At 39.8% G+C, this 21,356-nt stretch overlaps 1 protein-coding gene across 1 annotated transcript in view; it reads right to left on the reverse strand.

Moving 5' to 3' along the window:
* fggy (FGGY carbohydrate kinase domain containing) overlaps positions 1-21,356 on the reverse strand; it is a 372,017-nt gene that overhangs the window by 45,368 nt on the left and 305,293 nt on the right. Inside the window, exon 15 of the mRNA XM_043699282.1 lies at positions 9,461-9,555. Within this exon, the coding sequence (XP_043555217.1) occupies positions 9,461-9,555 (95 nt within the window). The remainder of the gene's footprint in view (positions 1-9,460; positions 9,556-21,356) is intronic.

The raw sequence follows: 21,356 nt of genomic DNA on the forward strand, positions 1-21,356 counted from the left end.
ATTCAGGAAGAACGTTTTGATTCTGAGAATGTTGTTTGTCTGGAATTCACTGTCTGAAAGCGGGGTAAAACTGAGAGTCATCAGAACATTTCTGAAATATTTAGCTGAACACTTACAAAGCCAGACCGCACATGGATAAGGACCACGCACTGGAAAGGGAAGCGAGGATAAACAGATGCTTGGTGAAAGACACAAAAACAGTATCATTGGTTGCTCGTGCATGATGTCTAGCACAGCTCTGTGGTGCACTAAAAAGCAAGAGAGGATTCTCTATTGTTATTAAGATTGTGATTCACAACTTGTGGGTTTGAGATGATACGAAGATAGGTGGAGTTGTGGACAGTGAGGAGGGCTGTTGTCGGCTGCAGAGGGACTTAGATATGATGCAGAGCTGGGCTGAGGAGTGGCAGATGGAGTTCAACCCTGCCAAGTGTGAGGTTGTCCATTTTGGAAGAACAAATAAGAATGCGGAATACAGGGTTAATGGTAGGGTTCTTAGTCAGGTGGAGTAACAGAGGGATCTTGGGGTCTATGTACATAGATCTTTGAAGGTTGCCACTCAGGCCTATGGAGTATTATCGTTCATTAGCAGAGGGATTGAATTCAAGAGTCGTTAAGTGATGTTGCAGCTGTACAGGACTTTGGTTAGGCCACAGTTGGAGTACTGTGTGCAGTTCTGGTCGCTTCACTTTAGGAAAGATGTGGAAGCTTTGGAGAGGGTGCAGAGAAGATTTACCAGGATGTTGCCTGGAATGGAGAGGAAGTCGTACGAGGATAGGTTGAGAGTTCTCGGCCTTTTCTCGTTGGAACGGCGAAGGATGAGGGGTGACTTGATGGAGGTTTATAAGATGATCAGAGGAATAGATAGAGTAGACAGTCAGAAACTTTTTCCCTGGGTACAACAGAGTGTTACAAGGGGACATAAATTTAAGGTGAAGGGTGGAAGGTATGGGGGGATGTCAGGGGTAGGTTTTTTACCCAGAGAGTGGTGGGGGCATGGAATGCGCTGCCTGTGGGAGTGGCAGAGTCAGAATCATTGGTGACCTTTAAGCGGCAATTGGATAGGTACATGGATGGGTGCTTAAGCTAGGACAAATGTTCGGCACAACATCGTGGGCCGAAGGACTTGTTCTGTGCTGTATTGTTCTATGTTCTATGAAACTTGAAAGGGTTCAGAGAACACTGACAAGGATGTTACCAGGATTGGAGGAATTGAGCTATAGGGAGAGGCTGAATAGGCTGGGGCTGTTTTCCCTGGAGCATCAAAGACTGACGGGTGACCTCATACAGGTTTATAAAATTATGAGGGACATGGATAGGATAAATAGACAGAGTCTTTTCCCTGGGGTGGTGGAGTCCAGAAATAGAGGGCATAGGTTTAGGGTGAGAGGGGAAAGATATAAAAGGGATCTAAAGGGCAACCTTTTCACGCAGAGGGTGGTGCGTGTATGGAATGAGCTGCCAGAGGAAGTGTAGAGGTTGGTACAATTGCAACATTTAAAAGGTATCTGGATGGGTATATGAATAGGAAGGGTTTGGAGGGATATGGCCAAGTGCTGGCAAATGGGAAAAGATAAGGTTGGGATATCTGGTCAGCATGGATGAGTTGGACTGAAGAGTCTGTTTCCATGCTGTACATCTCTATGACTCTATGACATGAAGTTGCTGCATCTTCATATTAATTACCCTTGAAGTATGCTGCAAAAAATTCTAGCATTCAACATGAGAGTACCTTTTAATTGTGTAATAATGTTAATGATTTCCAAGCAAACTCTCTGGCCCATGAAGTGAATGGTTAAAAGTGTAGATTCTTATTTCTTCAAGTTATCTACTGTTAGCGATTTTAATTCACATATGACAGTGTTATGACTTTCCTGTCTTTTATCTTCCTTTTTAATCCAACACTTCTTTCCCTTCATTTTATTTGTCTGCTTGTATCTGATATTGAATTTGCCCACTCTAATTCACTTTCTTTCTCAGGCCTTGCTCTATTTATTTCTTAATCCATTCGTTTAATTGCTCAGGAGATGTAACGTTGATCCTGTCATTCACCAAGGTCCCACATGCCCTGTTGCATTTGCTGAGTCATTACTTGCTCACGTTTCTGGCAATTTTGTGGAGAATAATATGTTGAGCTGAAAAATGTAGAAAATAAATCAATTAATCAAGTGAGACCTTTATGGTGGTATTTCTGGACCTTTACTCACTTCTTTCCATATAGCAGATAGAACTACTGATTAGAATGGCAATTTATGCTATATCAACAGCAATCTGAGATTGAAATTTCAAAGCTCATTCAGTGCAAGATGCATGCCACTGTTTTGACAGTGTGTTTGTTAGAATGTTACATATAAGTATTTAAAGGTATGTTTATGCTAATTTGTCTGTAATTACAGGAAGTAATGCACCATCATGAGATTCAGTTCTCTTGCACAGTCAACCAGTATTAGTAAGTTGAAGTAGCAACTATTCTAAACTAAAGCTTTATGTTCAATCTGTAAGACTGCCCTCCGCCTTCTTTGGTATTAATCTATAATGAGATAATACTATAGTTGTGTCATTCCTAGCCTTCAATATGAGAAGTCAAACCAACACAAATGGAGAAAGAAGCATTTAACAATGAGCCAGACATAAACAAGCACAGTGAGCTAAGTCAATGAGATTACTATAATGGAGACACCCTATGTTCCCTTAACTTAACCTCAGGGACTGAAAATAAAGCAAAATGACATTTGAACTCACTTTTCCTTCATGTGTAACAATGCCAAGAAGGTCGGTACATCAATATGCTCACCAGAAGAGCTATGAAATGATACTACAGAACTGTTTCTGCAAATGCAAACTCTTAAAAGTTCAATTTGTACAACATTTTTGTTTGAGAAAGTGGAATGAAGAACGTATGCAAAGTTGTAAACTGTTAAATTGACCATAGCCTGTATTGAAAGAATCTGCTATTTTGATACATAAGTTTTGATACCAACTTTAGCCCTAGGAGAAGCTTGCCGACAATTGCACCTGACATAACCAAATGTAAAATAGTGCAGTGATCCTTCAAAATCAAGCACATGTCAGAAGTAGAGAGAAAATACAGGAAATGGAAATCCCAAATCAGCATCTCACCCAAAACTTTATCATCTGGGGTATCCCATCCTATTTGCGGTAGAAATCTCTAGGGGCCAGATCTGCCATTGTAGTCATTTACATACCCATGAGATCTCTGCCAAACATCGAATGAACATTGTCATCTTTGCGATGAGGGATGAACAAGATAACCTGCATTATAGTGGTTTAAATCAACCAGCCAACTTACACTGTATGAAGATACGAGATCATATCCTGGCAGGTACAGATAATTCTAGTGAGTTAGCTCTAAGAATAAATATGAGATAGTCCCTAATGAATCCAACAGAGAATTAAGGACAAAATTATTCATAAAGTGAATAGTAAGAAGATGGAATCAATATCCCAAGGAGCAACTGAAAAACATGGATATATTTAAGGAAAAGCTAGCTATATATATGACAGGGAAAGGAATAGAACATGTTGATAGGATGAAATAAAAGATGGGAATGTATATTGTTGATAAAGTTACATGAAGAGGTTGGGAGAATCATAAACAAGGGCATGGGCCTTCTTGATCAGATCTATTCCAGGGCTGCAAAGATTTTTAACATTTTATAAATAATAAGGCTGTAGGTTACAAATAACATCCTAGAATATTTTACTGAAACTTAGCTGGTCACAATCAGAGCAGTAGAAAGATTCCAACTATTAGCTTCAGGTTAAGGATAGAAAAATAGATCAGAATTCTAATCTTGATTGCTAGCCAGTGATGCACAAATTTTGGCTCTTTCTCCATAGATTGTGAGATTTATTTTCTCTCTGCATTATTAAGCTAATGCACCTCTATGTACATTAGCCAGTGGCACCTCTGAGATCAAGAGCTTATAAGGCCTTACAACACATCACTGAACACTGAAAACCAATCTCCTATACCCTGGAATTCAATGAAACATAATATCAGTAACAATGTACAAAAAACATAAATATGGTGACTGATATAACAAACAATGCAACAAAGATATATCCACTCCTTAGAATTTCTGGAATTTCTATTATTATGAAATTCTCCCTGCTGTTTTGTCTTGCTTCATGCTGAAGCGGTTAAAAAAATAGAAAATAAGATGATCATGTGTTGGGCTGCACTGAAAACAGTACAAGGTCAATCTCTCTTTTTTTGCTCAGTCTGTAATTTATTTTTCTCAGACTAGGCTTAACTTTCTTTTGATAAAGCTTTTCACAGGGTTGAGTATGCAACAGTGCTCTGCTCAAATAATAGGGTGACACTTTTTAAACAGTGTTTAGTTCATATACAGTGCCATTCAAGACTAATCATAGATTTATTTTGTGGCCCGTGTTATTTAGCAAGCTACGTCAAATGTGTCAGGGTTGAAACAATATCCAATGGTGCATGACTTCAAGCTGTATGCTGCTGTGTATGGGACACAGTAGCATTACCAACACCCATGTTGACATTAGCACACAGTGTGGACTAGCAGTGTGCAATAATTTCAAGACAGGTTGTTAAAATATTTTTTGCCTTCTCATGAACATCAATTTTCTATGGAATCAAGCTAATTTGATGCTATATCCTTGCAAGTCAGAGAAACTATATTCAACAAGGTCAAAGGACCTTGTAAAACAAAGTCACTTAAGACCCCAAGCAGTTTTTTGCTTCAACAATCTGACTTGTAGGTGGGAAAGGTAGGTAGGTTTACTATTTCTGATTCCTATCTAATGGTCTTCTTATGAGCTCCCACATGGAAAGTTCTGTTTGAAAGTGTCAGATAAAGACAAAATGGGATTGAGTCAGTGCTCTCCTTCGTAGAAGATCCAACCACCAATTATAGTCTCGGGTCTCACTGACCACTTGGATTAAGTCATGCATATTTGGTGACATATGTAGAACGGTAAAAAAAAATAATCTTTTCAGGATGGAAGAGCAGAAAATTGTAAAGGAAATACAATTCCTACCTTACTTGTTCTAATCATTGTGTTTGTTTTTCTATATTCAGTATAGTAGCAGGGTTCGAATTATGTCAATTTCATCAAATTTCATACAAGGCTCTCTGTGAGGCCTAGCAAGCTTTCTTGCACTACCTTACGAAACTCACCCCATTAGTTGCCTATGGCATCCCTCAACAGCGGTCCTAGCCTGATTCCACCATTAACCATACGCAGAAAAACTTGCCACTCGCCCAATATGGGCTAGACTGGCATCACTGTGGTTTTCCCAATCTTTAAACCCTGACTGAACGCCTGGTCATGCATTTTCGGGTTGCCCTTCACAAGCAACATCATTGTACAGCATCCCCAATGCATGCTGCCCCTACCACATAGCTGCCCTGGCTAACAGTATAATCACAAGGCAACACAGCTTACCTGTTCTTCGCAAATCCCAATTTACCACCTTCTCTAAGTCACTGCTACTCTGTCCTCAATGTCTACTGTAGCCCAGCATTTTATAATGTCTAATAGTGACATAGTGGGATAGTGGTTAGCACTGCTACCTCACAGCACCAGGGACCTGGATTTGATTCCAGCCTTGGGTGACAGTCTATATGGAATTTGAATATTGTCCCCATGTCTACATGGGTTTCCTCTGGGTGCTCCGGTTTCCTCCTACAGTCCAAAAATTATAATCCATGCAAAATTGCTCTGTAGTGTCCTGTCATGTGCAGATTAGGTGAGTACCAATGGCAAATGTGGAATTACAGGTACAGAGTCGGTGCAGACTTTATGGGCCAAGTGGCCTCTATCTGCACTGCAGGAAGTCTGTGATTCTAATGGGAGATCATAATATGCAGACAAGCATTCAAACAAATTCAAAGATTTTTTTCATTAGAAACATATCTATTTCTTTCTTGAATCTGTTGATTGATTCTGCCTCTACAACCCTCTGAGATAAGTAGTTTCTCCTCATCTTCGTTTTGAACCTACCTCCCTCTCACTCTATATCTATGATGTCTTGTTTGATCTTTGGATTTTTTATTTACAGATGTGAACATAAATTAAAAATACAGACTGTATTTTGCTGACAGACTACAAATGAATTGCGTACGTATTGAACAATGACTATTTTACAATCCAAGGTTGGCTGTTGCACCCAGCTCTCATCAACTGGAAAACAGTGACAATCTGTCTGGCTTGTAGCACCTGATTTGCTGAGACTTGTCATGCACAAGCAAAGCTTCCTCCTCCTCAGAAAACTGCTCCTGGTCTCCCAGTTCCTCAGCATCTAGCACATCATTTTATTGACTGCTCCACTTGAGCATTGCAGGATGATGCAATATATGTTGCCCACAGTACATTGCAGAGCACTCCCAGGCTGGACCAAAGTAGTAGAACCTCGTCTTCAGAAGCTTATCATCTGCTCCACCATGCCCCCAGTTGAATCATGGCAGCATTATATCTGCGCTCTGCATCAGTTAAGAGGTTGTGCAATGGTGTCATCTGCCATGGCTGCAGTGGTTAATCTTTATCTGCCAGTGGCCAGCCTTGTAAGGTTCCCATAGCAAGAACACAATTAACTCCAGAATGTGTAAGTTGTGGCAGCTGCCAAAGTAGCAGTTGCTCACCTCCAAGAAGGAGAACCAGTGATTACAGAGCACCTAGAAATAAATGGAATAGACCTCCTTCCTGTTGCTGAATTCTGCAGAGCAGATACACCCTAAGAGTGTCATAGGAACATAAAGAATTAGGAGTCGGAGTAGGCAATTCAGCCCTTCCAGCCCACTTTGCCATTTGACAAATCATCGTCAATCGTATACTGGTCTCAACTCTACTTTCCTGTCTGCTCTTCATAGCCCCTCATCCACTTTTCATCAGAAACACATTTATTTCTTTCTTGAATATATTGGATTGATTCTGCCTCCACTGCATTCTGGGGCAGTGAGTTGCTCAGATTGACAATGCTTTGAGAGAAGTAGTTTCTCTCATTTTGAACCTACCTCCTCTCACTCTAAATCTATGACATCTTGTTTGAGACAGTCCCACAAGGGGGTTCATCTGTTCAACGTCCACCTTATCAATCCCCTTTAGCAATTTCTACATCTCATTCAGCATCACCCTTCATTCTTCTCAACACCAGCAAATACAAGCCCAAGCTATTCAATCACTCCTCATTCGACAGCCCTTTCATACCTGGAATCAATCTGGTGAAACTCCTCTAAAATGCCTCCAGTACCTTCATCAAGTAAGGAGACCAAAACTGGACACAATACTCCAGGTGTGATCTCACCAATATGTTATATAATTATAACAACACTTCTTTAATTTTATAATCCAGTCTTTTTGTAATAAATGCCAGGATTGCATTAGCCTTTCATATTATATACTGCACCTGCAGACCCACTTTCTGTGATTCAGGCATAATGACACCTGGACCCCTCTGCACTGACATACTTTGAATCTGCTTCCCATTTAAATAATAATTTGCCCTTATATTTTTCCAGCCAAAATGGATAACCACATATACACATTAAACTTCATCTGCAGATTCTCCTAGCCTATCCATATCTTACTTCTTCATCACAGCCTGTCTTCCCACCTATCTTAGCATCATTTGTGAATTTTGCTGTGTTACAGTCTGTCTCTGCTTGTAGCTCATTTATATAGATTGTAAATAATTTAAGTCTGAGAATTGAACCCTGTGGCACCCCATTAGTGAAGGACCCATTTTTCCGGCCCCTCTGCTTTCGGTCAGTCAGCCAACCCTTTCTTCAATCCTGAAGAAGGGCTCATGCCCGAAACGTCGATTCTCCTGCTCCTTGGATGCTGCCTGGCGTGCTGCTCTTTTCCAGCAACACAATTTCAGCTCTGATCTCCAGCATCTGCAGTCCTCACTTTCTCCTCAACCCTTTCTTCAAGCCAATACTCTACCCCTAACCTCCTGGGATCTAAGATAATCTAATTTAATTTAAACCATTAGGTTGGAAAGATAGGGTTGGTTTCCTTGGAGCAAAGGACATTGAGGGAAGTTTTGATGGAATTGCACACAATTATGATTGGCTTAGATATGGTCAAATAAAGACAAATTCTTCACATTAATTTATTGGTTGACAAGGGCTGAGGTACACAGATTTAATATTTTGGACATGAATTGCATGGAGAATGTGAGGAAGAATTTTATATACAATTAGTAGGAATGACTGCCCATTAGGATGGAAAACAATCAATGATTTCAAAAGAAAATTGGATGGATACTTGAATTAAATAAACTATGAGGGCTCTGGGACCGAATCCGTGAGTGGGGGTGGTAGAATTGCTCCACAGGAAACTCTCAGGTACACCTTGGGCCAAGTGACCTTCTTCTGTGCCATAAATGAGACTATGGCTTTTTAAGATAGTATTATGAAGCAGAAATAATGGAATCCAGAAAAAATAATGACAACCTTTCTCCAAACTCAAATAAATGTTACTAAGACATTCAACAGCTTGTGCTTTTATTTAACAAGGCAGACAGGAAAGGCACAGGCCAGATCACATTACCCTCTTTGTTTATGTCAGATATCATGTTTTGGTCTGTGACTAAGCATGACATGCAGTGTGGCATCTGTAAACTATGCCAAGTCTGGCAAGCTGTAGACGCTACATCTATGATAATGATCTCTGGGATTTTATACCAATACACTTCAGTATTATGGACATGTGTAAATGTTAAATGATACAAGCACCCACCACAAGAGAAGGGCAACAGATGTCATTTGGTGTCAGGTAACAGTAAACAGCAAAGGCACAAGGGGGTTCTGTTCTTTCTCCCTTTTGGAAAACATCACGCAATGAAACATCTTTTAACTTCTTACAAAGATTTTTTTGTAACAAGGACGTAAAATACAACAGCACCCCTTTCCTTGTAACAAGTACAAAAGTTCAGCTTTTTCATATTGTATTTTTCTATCCTAAACACTATAAGTGGTGGTATGCCAGGCACTTGTTTAAATATCTTGCTGTGTCACTGCCTTCTGGGTAATGCACTAGAATAACCCAGGCTGGATAAACCAACAGGCTTCCTTTAGGGAAGCATTGCCACTTCACTCTAGTACTGTTGAGATCAGAAATTCAATGTGGGTGGAACAGCAAAACAAAACATATCCTATTGGCATTTCACTTTATGGAACAGTTCACTTGAACATGTTGTACCACTGAGCAAGTCATTTCTTACAACATTAATAAATGCACTTTGAGGAGAAACAAGGACGATAAGAGCTATAGCACAGGATTTCTCATAGCTTGTTTTTGAAAAAAAAAATCTCTGATAATCTGGCATTGAATGTTGAGGTTACAAAAGGTAATAATTTGCTGGGAGTTTTGAATAGATCTGAATGTGATGCAAATAGGCCCAATAGAAGACACAATTTTATCACAAAATGTGCTATAAAATTTTCCAGTTAAACCATACCTGTAATGATTTAAAATCACCTGATGCACATGCTCCTAGAATAGCAGCACCCACCAAAACTGATTCGTCCTCCTTGGCAAGGACAATTGGCATGCCTAAACAAGACACATGAATGCCTGCATTACATAGTATATAACACCAGAATACACTGAAAAACATTGTGTTACATTGATCCTAGTCACTTTCTTTATTTGAATTATTATACTATTTTAAGAGTAGCACGGTGGAGTAGTGGTTATCACTGCTGTCTCACAGTGCCAGGAACCTGCATTCAATTCCACCCTGGGGAGACTGTCTGTGTGGTGTTTGCACATTTTCCCCATGTCTGCATGAGTTTACTCCCATAGTTCAAAGATGTGTAAGTTAGGTGGATTGGCCATGCTAAATTGCTGTTGTGTGCAGGCGAGATTAGCCATGAGAAATACAGGGTTGGGTTGCAGGGAAAGGGCAGAGGAGTGGGTCTGGGTGGGATGCTCTTCAGAGGGTTGGTATAGGCCGAATAGCCTGCTTCACAATGTAGGGATTCTATGATTAATTTGTAAATCACGTAATTTGTAATTCTGCTCCTGTATCTTATGATCTTGTGGTCTTCTAGTCACCAAGTCTCCAGGTAATTAAAAATTAACAGGCTTAAGGCTTGAATATTTTGCTTTTGTTTGTGAAGGACAAGTCATTTCTTGTAAATTCTTAAGTGCTGTGTAAAGTGTTAAAGTACCTGCGTAGCAGATGATAAATTTTTAATTATGGATTACACAGAGGAACAAAACAAACAATGCAAACAGAACTGATCCAAAAGACAAATGAGAGTACATAATTATATGTGATCTCTAAATCAAGTAGATGATCCAAACCAATCTCATAAAGTTTATTTGATTTAATTTATAAATATTTGAATATTGTTGAAAAGTGAGACATGTTGCCAAATATTTATATATTTCACGGTACAGGACAAATGCAGGAATGTCACGTTTTAAAAGTCCCTAACAATCTAAGGAAAGATGTGCTGGTGTTGGAGGGTTTCCAGAGGAGATTTACAAGAATGAGCCCGGGGATGAAGGGCTTGTCATACATGGAGTAGTTGAGGACTCTAGATCTGAACTTGATGGAGATTAGAAGGATAAGGGGGGGAATCTGATTGAAACTTACAGGATGTTGAGGGGTTTGGATAGAGTGGACGTGGAGAGGATGTTTTTACTAGTAGGAAAAACTAGGACCCAGAAGGACAGTCTCAGGGTAAAAGAATGACCCTTTAGAACTGAGATGGGAATGAATTTCTTTAGCCAGAAGATAGTGACATTGTGGAACTCATTGCAGTAAAAGGCCATGGAGGCCAAGTCATTGAGTATATTTAGGAAAGAGAGAGATAAGGTTCTTGATTAGTAACCAGATCAAGGGTTATGGAGAAAAGGCAGGAGAATGGGGTTGAGAAACATATCAGCCATGATAGAATGGTGAACAGACTCAATGGCTGAATGGCCTGATTCTGCTCCCGTATCTTATGATCTTGTGGTCTTCTGGTCACCAAGCCTCGGGTAATTAAAAATTAACAGGCTTAAGGCTTGAATATTTTCCTTTTGTTTGTGAAGAACAAGTCATTTCTTGTGAATTCTAGCAAGCATAAATGAACCATGCTATAAATATAATTGATTATCATAAATTGGTTGTTCATGTAGTTATTCACATACTGAAGATAGTTCAGCAAGTGCTGCCTAATTTGGCATCACATCTAATCGTAGAGATTTTGTTCGAGTTTTGCAAGCCCAGGTCAGTTAAATATAGTCTGTCTTCTGCTCACTGAAGGAACATGTTCAACTTTTGGACTAATTTAATGTTTTCAATAGATACTAAGTCTTTAAAGAAAATTGTGGCTGGCACTCACATTGACATAATTTGTAGTTTTTGGCTGTTCTACATGAACAGCAACATTTGCATTGTCACATACTTTCCTGCTTTAGTCTCTGCAAGGTAAGCATTTATGTGTTGTATTTCAGCTACATCTTTCACTGATAAAAAGAAATGAAGTAGTACAGATAGAAAAGCCAAGCAAATTAAAGGCTCTGTCATCAATAATAGATCCACAGAATTGTTACAGTACAGGTCATTCAGCCCATCATGTCTGTTCTAGCTCTCCAAATTAGCATTTTATTGCCATCCTCTTGCCTTTTCCTCATAATCTGAGCTTTATTCCATTTTAAATAACAGTTGTTTTGAATGCATTGATTGGACCTACCTTCATTACATTCTCAGGCTGTGCAATGGCTGGAGAATTGATGAGTACAGACAAATGATAAGACAGAACATATTTGAACAGATAAAGTGGTGAGAGACAAGACCATGATTGGACTTGAGGATGTTGACAAGAAGTTTAAGTTTAATACATTTGTGTCAGCAACTTTTGGGATGACGGATGATAAGGATAGGACTCAGCCAACCTAATTTGGGATAAGTTAGGTATGTGGCTACATTGAAGTAATAAAGTATACAAATAACAAAGTAATGATTAAAAATATCATTAATAGAAAGACACTAGTAGGGGCACAGGTAGATCAAGACATATACATAAAAATAAATAACAAGTAGTATATGCCACTGTATCTGGCTCACAACTACTGTTCCCCACCACCACTGATCTAGCTTGACATCAAGCACAATCGAACTCCTCCATCTACTGCCCAAAACTCCCCACCACTCCATTTCATCCTGGAGTGCAAAGATAACCCCAGCAACTTTTTTCAACTTTCAACCATCTCCTTAAACCTCAAAATCTTAAAACTCCAACAAAACTGTGAAGAGATCATCATTTATTTATCACTAATGTTAGCATTTAGTGTCCATACTTAAATGCTCTTGCCAAGGTAGTGGTGAGCTGCCATTTTGAATCACTGCAGTCTATGAACTGTAGGTACCCACAGTCTCCATGTAGGTATCTCCATTGTCTCTGTTCCACCTTGCACAGTTGCATTGCAGTCTCAGGGGCCACTGGCATTGCCACCTCCAAACCTGCAGCATTCTTTTGGACAGATCACCTATACCTCTGCCCTCCTGTGAGGATACAGCAACACTCTTTTTTAGATCCAAAAGATTGCTACAGAACCTCCAAATACACTCCAGAATACTTTTCGACAATAGCAAAACTTCATAAAAATCAATGCAACTTTGTTAGATGTGAACACTGTTGGCAAAACCAGTATTTATTGCCATCCCTAATTGTCCTTGAGAAAGTGGTAGACAGTCACCTTTTTGAACTCTGACAGTCCACTCTATTCCTGTGTTCTTGGCTGAGCCGTCCATTCTTCTTTTTCACTTGTCCTCTTTAAAGTCCCATTTAATAAACCTCTTTTTATGTAAGTAATCATCGACTTCTCCACCTCCTGATGCTGCCTGGCTTGCTGTGTTCTTCCAGCCTCCTGCCTGTCTATTTTGGATACCAGTATCTGCAGTTTTCTTGTCTCTTCATCTTAGGTTCAGCATCTATCTTTATGTGACTACGCTTCTATGAGATACCTTTGGATGCATTTCCATGTTCTTGCTGTCATATAAATATAAATTTTGGCACTGTGTTTAGCATCAATGTATTAAAATTTCTTGTTATAGGAATCTGTTCAGCCCTGTCAAACTGTCTGGCATTGTTTTCTTTGTTTTGAATAATAAGAAGCTTTTGTTTCAAGCTCCTTTTCACAAAATATTTATCTTTTCCTTATATATTTACAAAAGAAACTCGGCTCCACAAACAAATATTGCAAAGTACACAAAAGTATCAAAGGGTCACTTTTTCACTCATTTTCTTCAATTCCATAAAACATCTGCGCTCTGTTCTGCACTTTCTCCTGTCACAAACTGACAGCAGGTACATGGGGGATTGTGGTTATTAATTCAGTTTGTACCATTACACAATACAGAAAGTGGCTATACCACTTTACTTCCTGCTTGCAAGTGTTTCTTTCCCAAAATTGAAATATTTGAAATTATATTGGAGGTACTGGAAGTCACAACCTCTCATGTCAAGTACTTTTAAAGCCAAAATAGCACCAGAAACTAGTTAAACTGTTGGGAAAAATGCCGAAACTTTGTCAATAGAACAAAGACTTTCATATTTGCCAGATCAGCAATAATGTAACCAATTTTGATAATGGGATAAAAAGATCTGATAAATATACAGGAGATTCTCTTGAGACACAGGAACATTGCTTGTCGCATTGGGACTCCAAATATATTTCTGTATTTTAATACTGTTGATTGCATGTTGAAAAAACGAATAAATTCTAAACTTCACACCACAAATTCCCTTTTCATCCATGATTGTACAATTTTGTAGGTGACAAGCCAGAATACTTCAACACTTTAGTGTCCAAACTACATAAATCTGAAAATGAATTTGCAGCACATAATACATGATAGGCAGTAGTCTTGTGAGAGATTCTTTCACAAACAATCTGATAAAAAAACACATGCACAGACAAGCCTAAGCCTCTCTGTAGGGCTGAGAGTGCATTTTAGGCATGCAACACAGTTTCCATTCTATCTGCCAATACCCTAGATAAAAAAAGTGCATTCTGCATAAAGTTCTAACTAGCAATTAAATAGATTATATGGTAGCATGATACTAATCCTGATAAAAAGAAATTCTGTCCTTATGCAATATGCAGCTGCTGTTTATTATATTTATAATATATTTGCTGTATAAGCTTATAACATGATCCACATTTAAATCAGTAAACACACATTATTGTAATCTGTAAATCCAACAGTTTTCTTAAGTTCTGTGAATGGTGCTTCTGATTGAAAGCAGAATTTTTTCATTGCCATCTACAGCTAGCACCCAGTCTACAGTAGTCACTGCAACAAAGTATCAAAAATCTGATACCAACATGCCATATACCCCAAGGTATTAACCTGTATCAATGCTTTCTTGGTAATCATCATAAACATTTGCCCTCTAGATACCAACTTATTTTTCAGTGAAGGTTTTTCCATATTTCAAAACTTTACAAATGTCTCCATAATTTTGAATTTCTGTATCACAGTTGTGCTTCATTTTTGTCTCAAAGTTAATTTCCTTAAAATTCCTCATACTTTTATAACAGTTAAATAGTGTTGCCAATTTTGAAGCAAGGTTGTATGGAGTGGTGGGCTCCCCATGCTGTACAGAACAATGGCTGAGGTGAACATGTCACATGGCACTTGGCCCCTGGCATGGCTCCATCTCTGAAGGTGCTCTAGTATGACCTCCCATCATTGCACCAGTATTGTTCTTGTTGGGGATGGCTGGAGGTCTGGTAGTTGTTGCTGTCCTGAGGTTCACTGAAATTATCTAGCGCTGATCCCTGGGATTCTGAATAGACATCTCCTTCAGTGGGTAAATATAGTATTTGATGAAATAAAATGAAACAAACTAGAAAAGTATTATATTCAAAACCAAGGGGACTATACTTGATCGACTCCAAATTAGGTCACAAAGAATTGTGATGCATGAATATCCTATGTTTGTTTAAAGTCATGCAGGCAAACTTTGTATTATTCCTTTTCAATGATTATGGTATGCAGCCCAGTGCTGCAGAGTCACAGTAAGCTTTGTGCCAGGCTAGCACCACTTAAGTCAGACTTCCTATCTTAAAACAAAATTACTTTTTGCTGCAACAGCACTGGAATGCTAGAGCATTAAGAAGATCCAAATGGCACAATGGGCAACAGAGCATGACCCATGGTTTTCTGCTGTTCCACTGGAGTCACTGGTGGACAGGAATTGGCTCAGAAACAGGTATTCTATCTCAAAGAGTCAGGTGGCTTTCCAGATAACTGCACAGATGGCTGTGGAGGTAGGAGACCATAGTGATCAATACCAAGAGTCAAGCATTGTCAACATGGTTGCAACATGACAAAAAGGTTTACTGACCTGATACAAGTAATCAATACATAATTACATTTCAAATCCTACCCCAATGACACCCTGAGCTTCACATACTATTCCAAACACCATTGTGCCTTCCCTCACACACCAGTAATTTACATCAATTACGATTCAAGCCTCACAATCACATTCTGCATTTCACTGTTGCAAAGGTAGCACTGCTGCTAATAAAATCTGGTGTCCATATACTATCATTTACTAATGTCCATATACTATCATTTATTCAGCTGTGGCAGTCACTTCACCCCTGCAATTGAGTGGCATCTTTTGTAGGAAATGAATATCTTGTCATTGTGAAGCAGTGCTGGCAAGCATATCTGCAGTCGATGGCTCACAACTGTTGGAACCTTTGCTAATTCTTCATTATTTTTATTTTATTCTTTTGTCAGTTTTGGTTTGGAGCTGTCAGCTAGAGTCTATGAGAAAACAGTTTGGACTGTTCTGAATAGCTTGTGTTAAAAGGAAAACAAACCCAACAAGCTTTAGTTTATTCATGAGACCAGGCCTAGAAATTAATTGTAGATTGGTTCCTGATCAACGTTCTGCAGATGCTTTGTTACCGGGGAAGAGCATTATGTTCATTAGTAGAAGTTGCCTATTAATAAGATCAATTCCTGGGAATTAGTTCCAGCAAGTTTGGAAAATTCCCTATGATCAAGCAGAAAGCAAATGTTGAATAGTAACTGGGGTATTGTGGAGGAGGACAGACTCCTGTCTATCAAGGAGTGGTCAGAGGTTGAATTGAGTTTTGGATTATATTTTTGGTGAAGAGGAATATGACTGTTGCTACTACAGCATGAAGATTTGAAAGCTCTCTGCTTAACCTCCCATAAGCAGCTCTTGGAAGCTGAGCATAGAAAACTAAGTTGTAAGCATTAAATTAATTTTAAACATTACTGCTTTTATTTGAGTGAACTGTAAAGGTAACCCTGATCGACATCTTCAAAAAAATCAACAAAGAAAATATCATCTATACCTTGCGGAATAATGCACAATCAAAACCACTTAAGCAATCTGGCCAGTTTTGTTTTATTTTATTTAGCCCTTAACTTAGTGGGTAGGAAATAGCCCAGTGGTATTATTGCTTGATTATTAATCCAGAGATCCAGGTAATGTTCTGGAGACCTTGGTTCAAATCCCACCATGGCACATGATAGAATTTGCATTAATAATCTGGAGTTAAGAGTTGAATGATTTCTATGAAATGATGTCAAGGGAAAAACTTATCTGATTCACTAATGTCCTGAACAGAGGGACTCCAGGTCAACCCACACCAAACCCCAAAACAAAGCCAAGCCTTAGCTAAACAGTTAAAATTTTCTTCAGGATCTGGACTGGCAAGCCATTATGGTTGCTGCCAGTACGTGGATTCAAGACAACAAAAGGGTCCACAAGACCTAAATTGACTAAGAGCACTCATAGACTAGTATCCAGGAGAGTGCATGCCCTGGAAAGTTCACATACATCTGGTTTGGAATGGTTAAATTGCTTAGCACCATTCAAATTAGAACCAATCAAAATAAACATTTGGTTAAATGATCAACTGGTTCTAATGGAAGTCGATACCAGCGTGGCTGTTTCAATGATTACAGAACCAGTCATCAACAAAATTCACTCTGGACTCCAACCCTTAAGTTTATGCAAGACCTCGGCTAGACTGGGAACCTATAACAGGGAACCTTTACAGATTAAGGGTACAATTTCAGTTTTTATGAGAAGCAGCTGGTTCAGTTACCATTGATTGTATAAAATACTCAGGCCCACACCTGTGAGGCAAAATTGGTTGAGAAAGGTTCATCTAGGTTGGCTCAACATTTTTCAATTAAAAAGTGACTGCCTGAGTGAAGTCCTAATTAAATACCCTGAAATTTTTCAGGGAGATCGAGAGACTATCAAAGGAGCCAAGACCACCTTGTATGTTGACCAGGAAACAATTCCACAACTCTGCAAGGTACTCCCAGTTCCATATGCCTTACTGGCAAAAGCAAAGACAGAAGTCAGAGCTGGAGAGCAAAGGAATCATCAAACTACTCCAGTTTACGGAATGGGCAGCATTGTCGTACTGATTGTGAGGCCCAATGGGTCAGTTTGCCTTTATGGTGATTTTAAAGAAACAGTAAACGGCTTCTCACAGATGGATATATACCCACTCCCCTGCATAGAGGATTTTTACACAAAGCTGACAGGGGAGCTGTCCTTCCGGAATGCCAAGTAGCAAATGCAAATGCAATGAACCACCTCCATCTGGCAGACACACCTTCAGTGGTACTGCCACTGGAAGAGTCTGCCTTGGTTTTAAATTTTCTGGACACACTTCCAGTCACAGCTGACAATATTAGACTTTGGACACAGAAAGAGCCGGTCCTGGCAAAACTGAGCCATGTATACTTGTGGTTAGATGAAGATTCCCAGAAGTATGCTATAACTAATACACTTAAGGATTTATACCAATATACAAGACTGCCATCTGAGGCATCATCAGCCTTTGAAATTTTTCAGAGGATGACGGAAAACATTTTACAAGGTCTAACCCAGATCACCATCTGTCTAGACGGTATGGTAATAACACAGAAGAAAAATAAGGAGCACTTAGAGAACTTTGAAGTAGCCCTTAGATATTTCTCCCATGTGGCATAAGCCTTAGAAGGGAAACATGTGTGTACCAGATACCCCAAGTGACCTACGTTGGTTACATAGTCGACAAGATCAGCGGACTACCATTGGGTGAACAAAGGTTCTCTGGCTCCCATGTCTGTACTGGAGCTTAGGCCTCTCCTTGGGCTGTTGAATTATTATGGAAAGTTCATACAGAACCTGGCCTACATCCTGGCACCTTTGCATCAACTCTTTAAAAAAGGTCAGCCTTAGAAATGGTCACATAGCCAAGGTATGACTTTCAGGCAAGTGAAAAAGCAGCTATCATCCTCTTAGATGCTGGCACACTATGATCCCAAGCGAAATCTGGTTTTGACATGTGATGTCTCCCCATACAGGAACAGGGTAGTGTTAGCTCACAGATGGCCCAATGGAGAGGAATGCCAATAGCATATGCATTGGCTAATGCAGAGCATAAATATGCCCAGATAGTGGAGGAAGGTTTAGCACTTATATTTAGGAGTCAGGAAGGTCCACCAATATCTTTGCAGTTGTAAATTTGTAATAATAATGGAGCACAATCCAAAAATGTGCAGATTAGGTAAATTAGCCACACTAAATTAGTCAGGGTTAAATGTAGAGTAATACGGTAGGGAATGAGTCGGTGTGGACTTGTTGGACCTAATGGCCTGTTTCCACACTATAGGGATTCTATGATGAAACCTCTGTTAGATGTACTTAAGGAGGACAAGGCAGTACCACCCATAGTTTTAGGACAAATTTAGCAGTGGGCTCTAACACTAAGTGCTGGTAATTCAAATTGCCAGGTAGCCAAGTAGCAGATGCAGATGCAATGAACCAGCTCCCTCTGGCAGATACACCATCAGTGGTACTGCTATTGGAAGAGTCTGTAATGATTTTAAATTTTCTGGACACACTTCCAGTCACAGCTGACAATATCAGACTTTGGAAACAGAAAGACCTGGGCCTGGCAAAACTGAAGCAGTTGTGGTGATGGGGGAGACCAAAGGGCAGTCACAACCAGAACTGAAACCTTTTGAACCTGGACAGATCCGATCACTGTAGAGGACAGCATATTATAATGGGGAGCAAGAGTGATTGTCCTGAGCAAAGGTTGCTGCCAGGTACTGGCTGAATTACACCAGGAAGTTATGTCTGGTGGCCAGATTGGGTGCTGACATAGTTGCATTGGTGGACAATGCCCAAAGTGCCAGTAAGGACAGATATTATTGCCAGTAATTCTCCCACATTCAGGGGAATGGCCGGGTAACTCCTGAACATGGTTACACATCGACTGTGCAGGTCCCTTCATAGCCTCAATGTTTTTAGTCATTGTGGATGCCCACATAAAGTGGCTGGATGTGCACAAAGTTCATTTGTCAAACACAGGGACAACAACAGAAAAACCGTGTGCATCTTTTGCAATACTCAGACTCCCGGAAGTGTTGGTCATGGATAACAGGCTGTCATTTACCAGCAGTAAATTTGATTATTTACTATAGTTGAATGATACTCATCATAGATGGACAGCACTCTACCATCCATCATCTAATAGTTTGGCAGGAAAGGCAATCCAAACTTTGAAGGCAGGCTTATAGAAACAGCCTACATCTTCACTCGTTACCAAACTGTCCCAGCTCCTATTTGATTATAGGACAACTCCTCATGAAACTACAGAGATATCTCTAGCAGAGTGGCTAATGGAGAGAAGACTCTGCACCAGGTTAAATCTGATCTTCCTGGAACTGGGGAGCAGAGTGAAACAACATCAGGGATGCCAATGCTGGACACAAGACTCCTCTAAATAAGACAGACAGATTACTTCAGTGGAATAGATTTGATGTAGGAATCATGGGAATGGCCCTGTATGGTCAACGTGAGGTCAGGTCCAGTGATGCATACAGTTCAGGTAGGGACAACAGTCCTGAACAAGCACACAACTGATATGAAAGCTGCAAACCCACAAATGGTGCGGAGCAAAACATGCCCAGCTGCTAGACTACTTTTCCAAATCTTCCAGAACCCCATGGTTCTCCCTCCCCATCAAATATTGATGATACTATTACAACATGGTGGTGAACCTCTCTGTTAATTAAACTAAACACCCAGAAGATCTCACCTCGCTTCATAATCTATTAAAATATGAGTGACAGAGAACTCCCAAATTGCACTACTTAAAAAAGTCAATTTATTCTTTAACTCTCAAAGTGAACATTAAGCACCAACTATTCACAACTCTAAGCCCCCCTTTATCTTAATTGCTTATTACCTGCCTCCAACTCTATAACAATATACTGTTCCAATAAAACACTTACTAAAATTACATCAACTTAATTTCAAAACCATACAGTGGCTGTTGTCTTCGGTGTCTTTCTTCTTCCAGCTGAAGATCTCTCTGGGGTCATCTTCTTTCTTTTTATTGCAAATATGTTTCATATGAAAAGATACCTTTGACAGAGAGTGTTTCAATGCCTGCTTTTTTTTATTTCTCCAACTTCAGACTGTCTCATTAGTTTGATGTTGGTAAAACAATAAATTCAAACTTGTTTGGGTTTTAGTATCCTGTTGCATAACTGATTGGTTAAATCTGAATTGTTGTCAAAACAGCAACCAACTCAGGTACATATTTCACAGCCAAATGTTACGTATTTTCAATTTTCCAGTACACTCTGAGACTGCTCTTGTAAACTCTCAGTGCAGAACAGCATACACTCACTCTTAAAAGTATAGAAAATGCCTTCAATTTCATAACAATACCTTGGAATATGAGATGGATTTCGCCACCTTGAGGCTGTTGCTGCCTGAAGAGGAGGATGATTTTTTTCCGTGACATCATTACATGCTGTACTTATCAGAGACAGAGTTGAAGGAACTGACTCGGTGCTAAAATGCACCAGAAGGAGCTACAAAAAAAGCTAACCTATGTCCTGAGACTCAGGTGATGAGGTAGGGATGGGGGGGGGGGGATTGTGGTGATTCTAATCAGGTCAGTCAGGTGGACAGAATATGAATTCCCTGATTGAGGCTGTTAACCTGGTCCAATCAGCAAGCTCTGGCTGACAGATAAAAATAGGACTGTTGCCTACCCCTCTTCCGCGGTTACGTTAGAGCCCGGGTGTCCTTGGAGAAGGAGCACGCTGTGTCGACCAACACCCTGGAGTTGTTCAGAGAGAGGTGGGCGCCGCAAGGAGTGGAGTGCATCATTTCTCCCTCCAACTCTATTTTGATTTAGTCCCTACCCTCCCCTTCACTGTTTTGATCACACAGCACTGCCCTTTGATGTGAAGGGCAGTGTTTGTCACTGGCCACCCGGGTGTTTTCCTATATTCCTGGTGGTGGAAATTGAATAAAGATTCGTGCACTTTATGTCTT

This window comes from Chiloscyllium plagiosum, chromosome 11 (genome assembly GCF_004010195.1).
Source record: "Chiloscyllium plagiosum isolate BGI_BamShark_2017 chromosome 11, ASM401019v2, whole genome shotgun sequence".
Lineage (NCBI taxonomy): Eukaryota > Metazoa > Chordata > Chondrichthyes > Orectolobiformes > Hemiscylliidae > Chiloscyllium > Chiloscyllium plagiosum.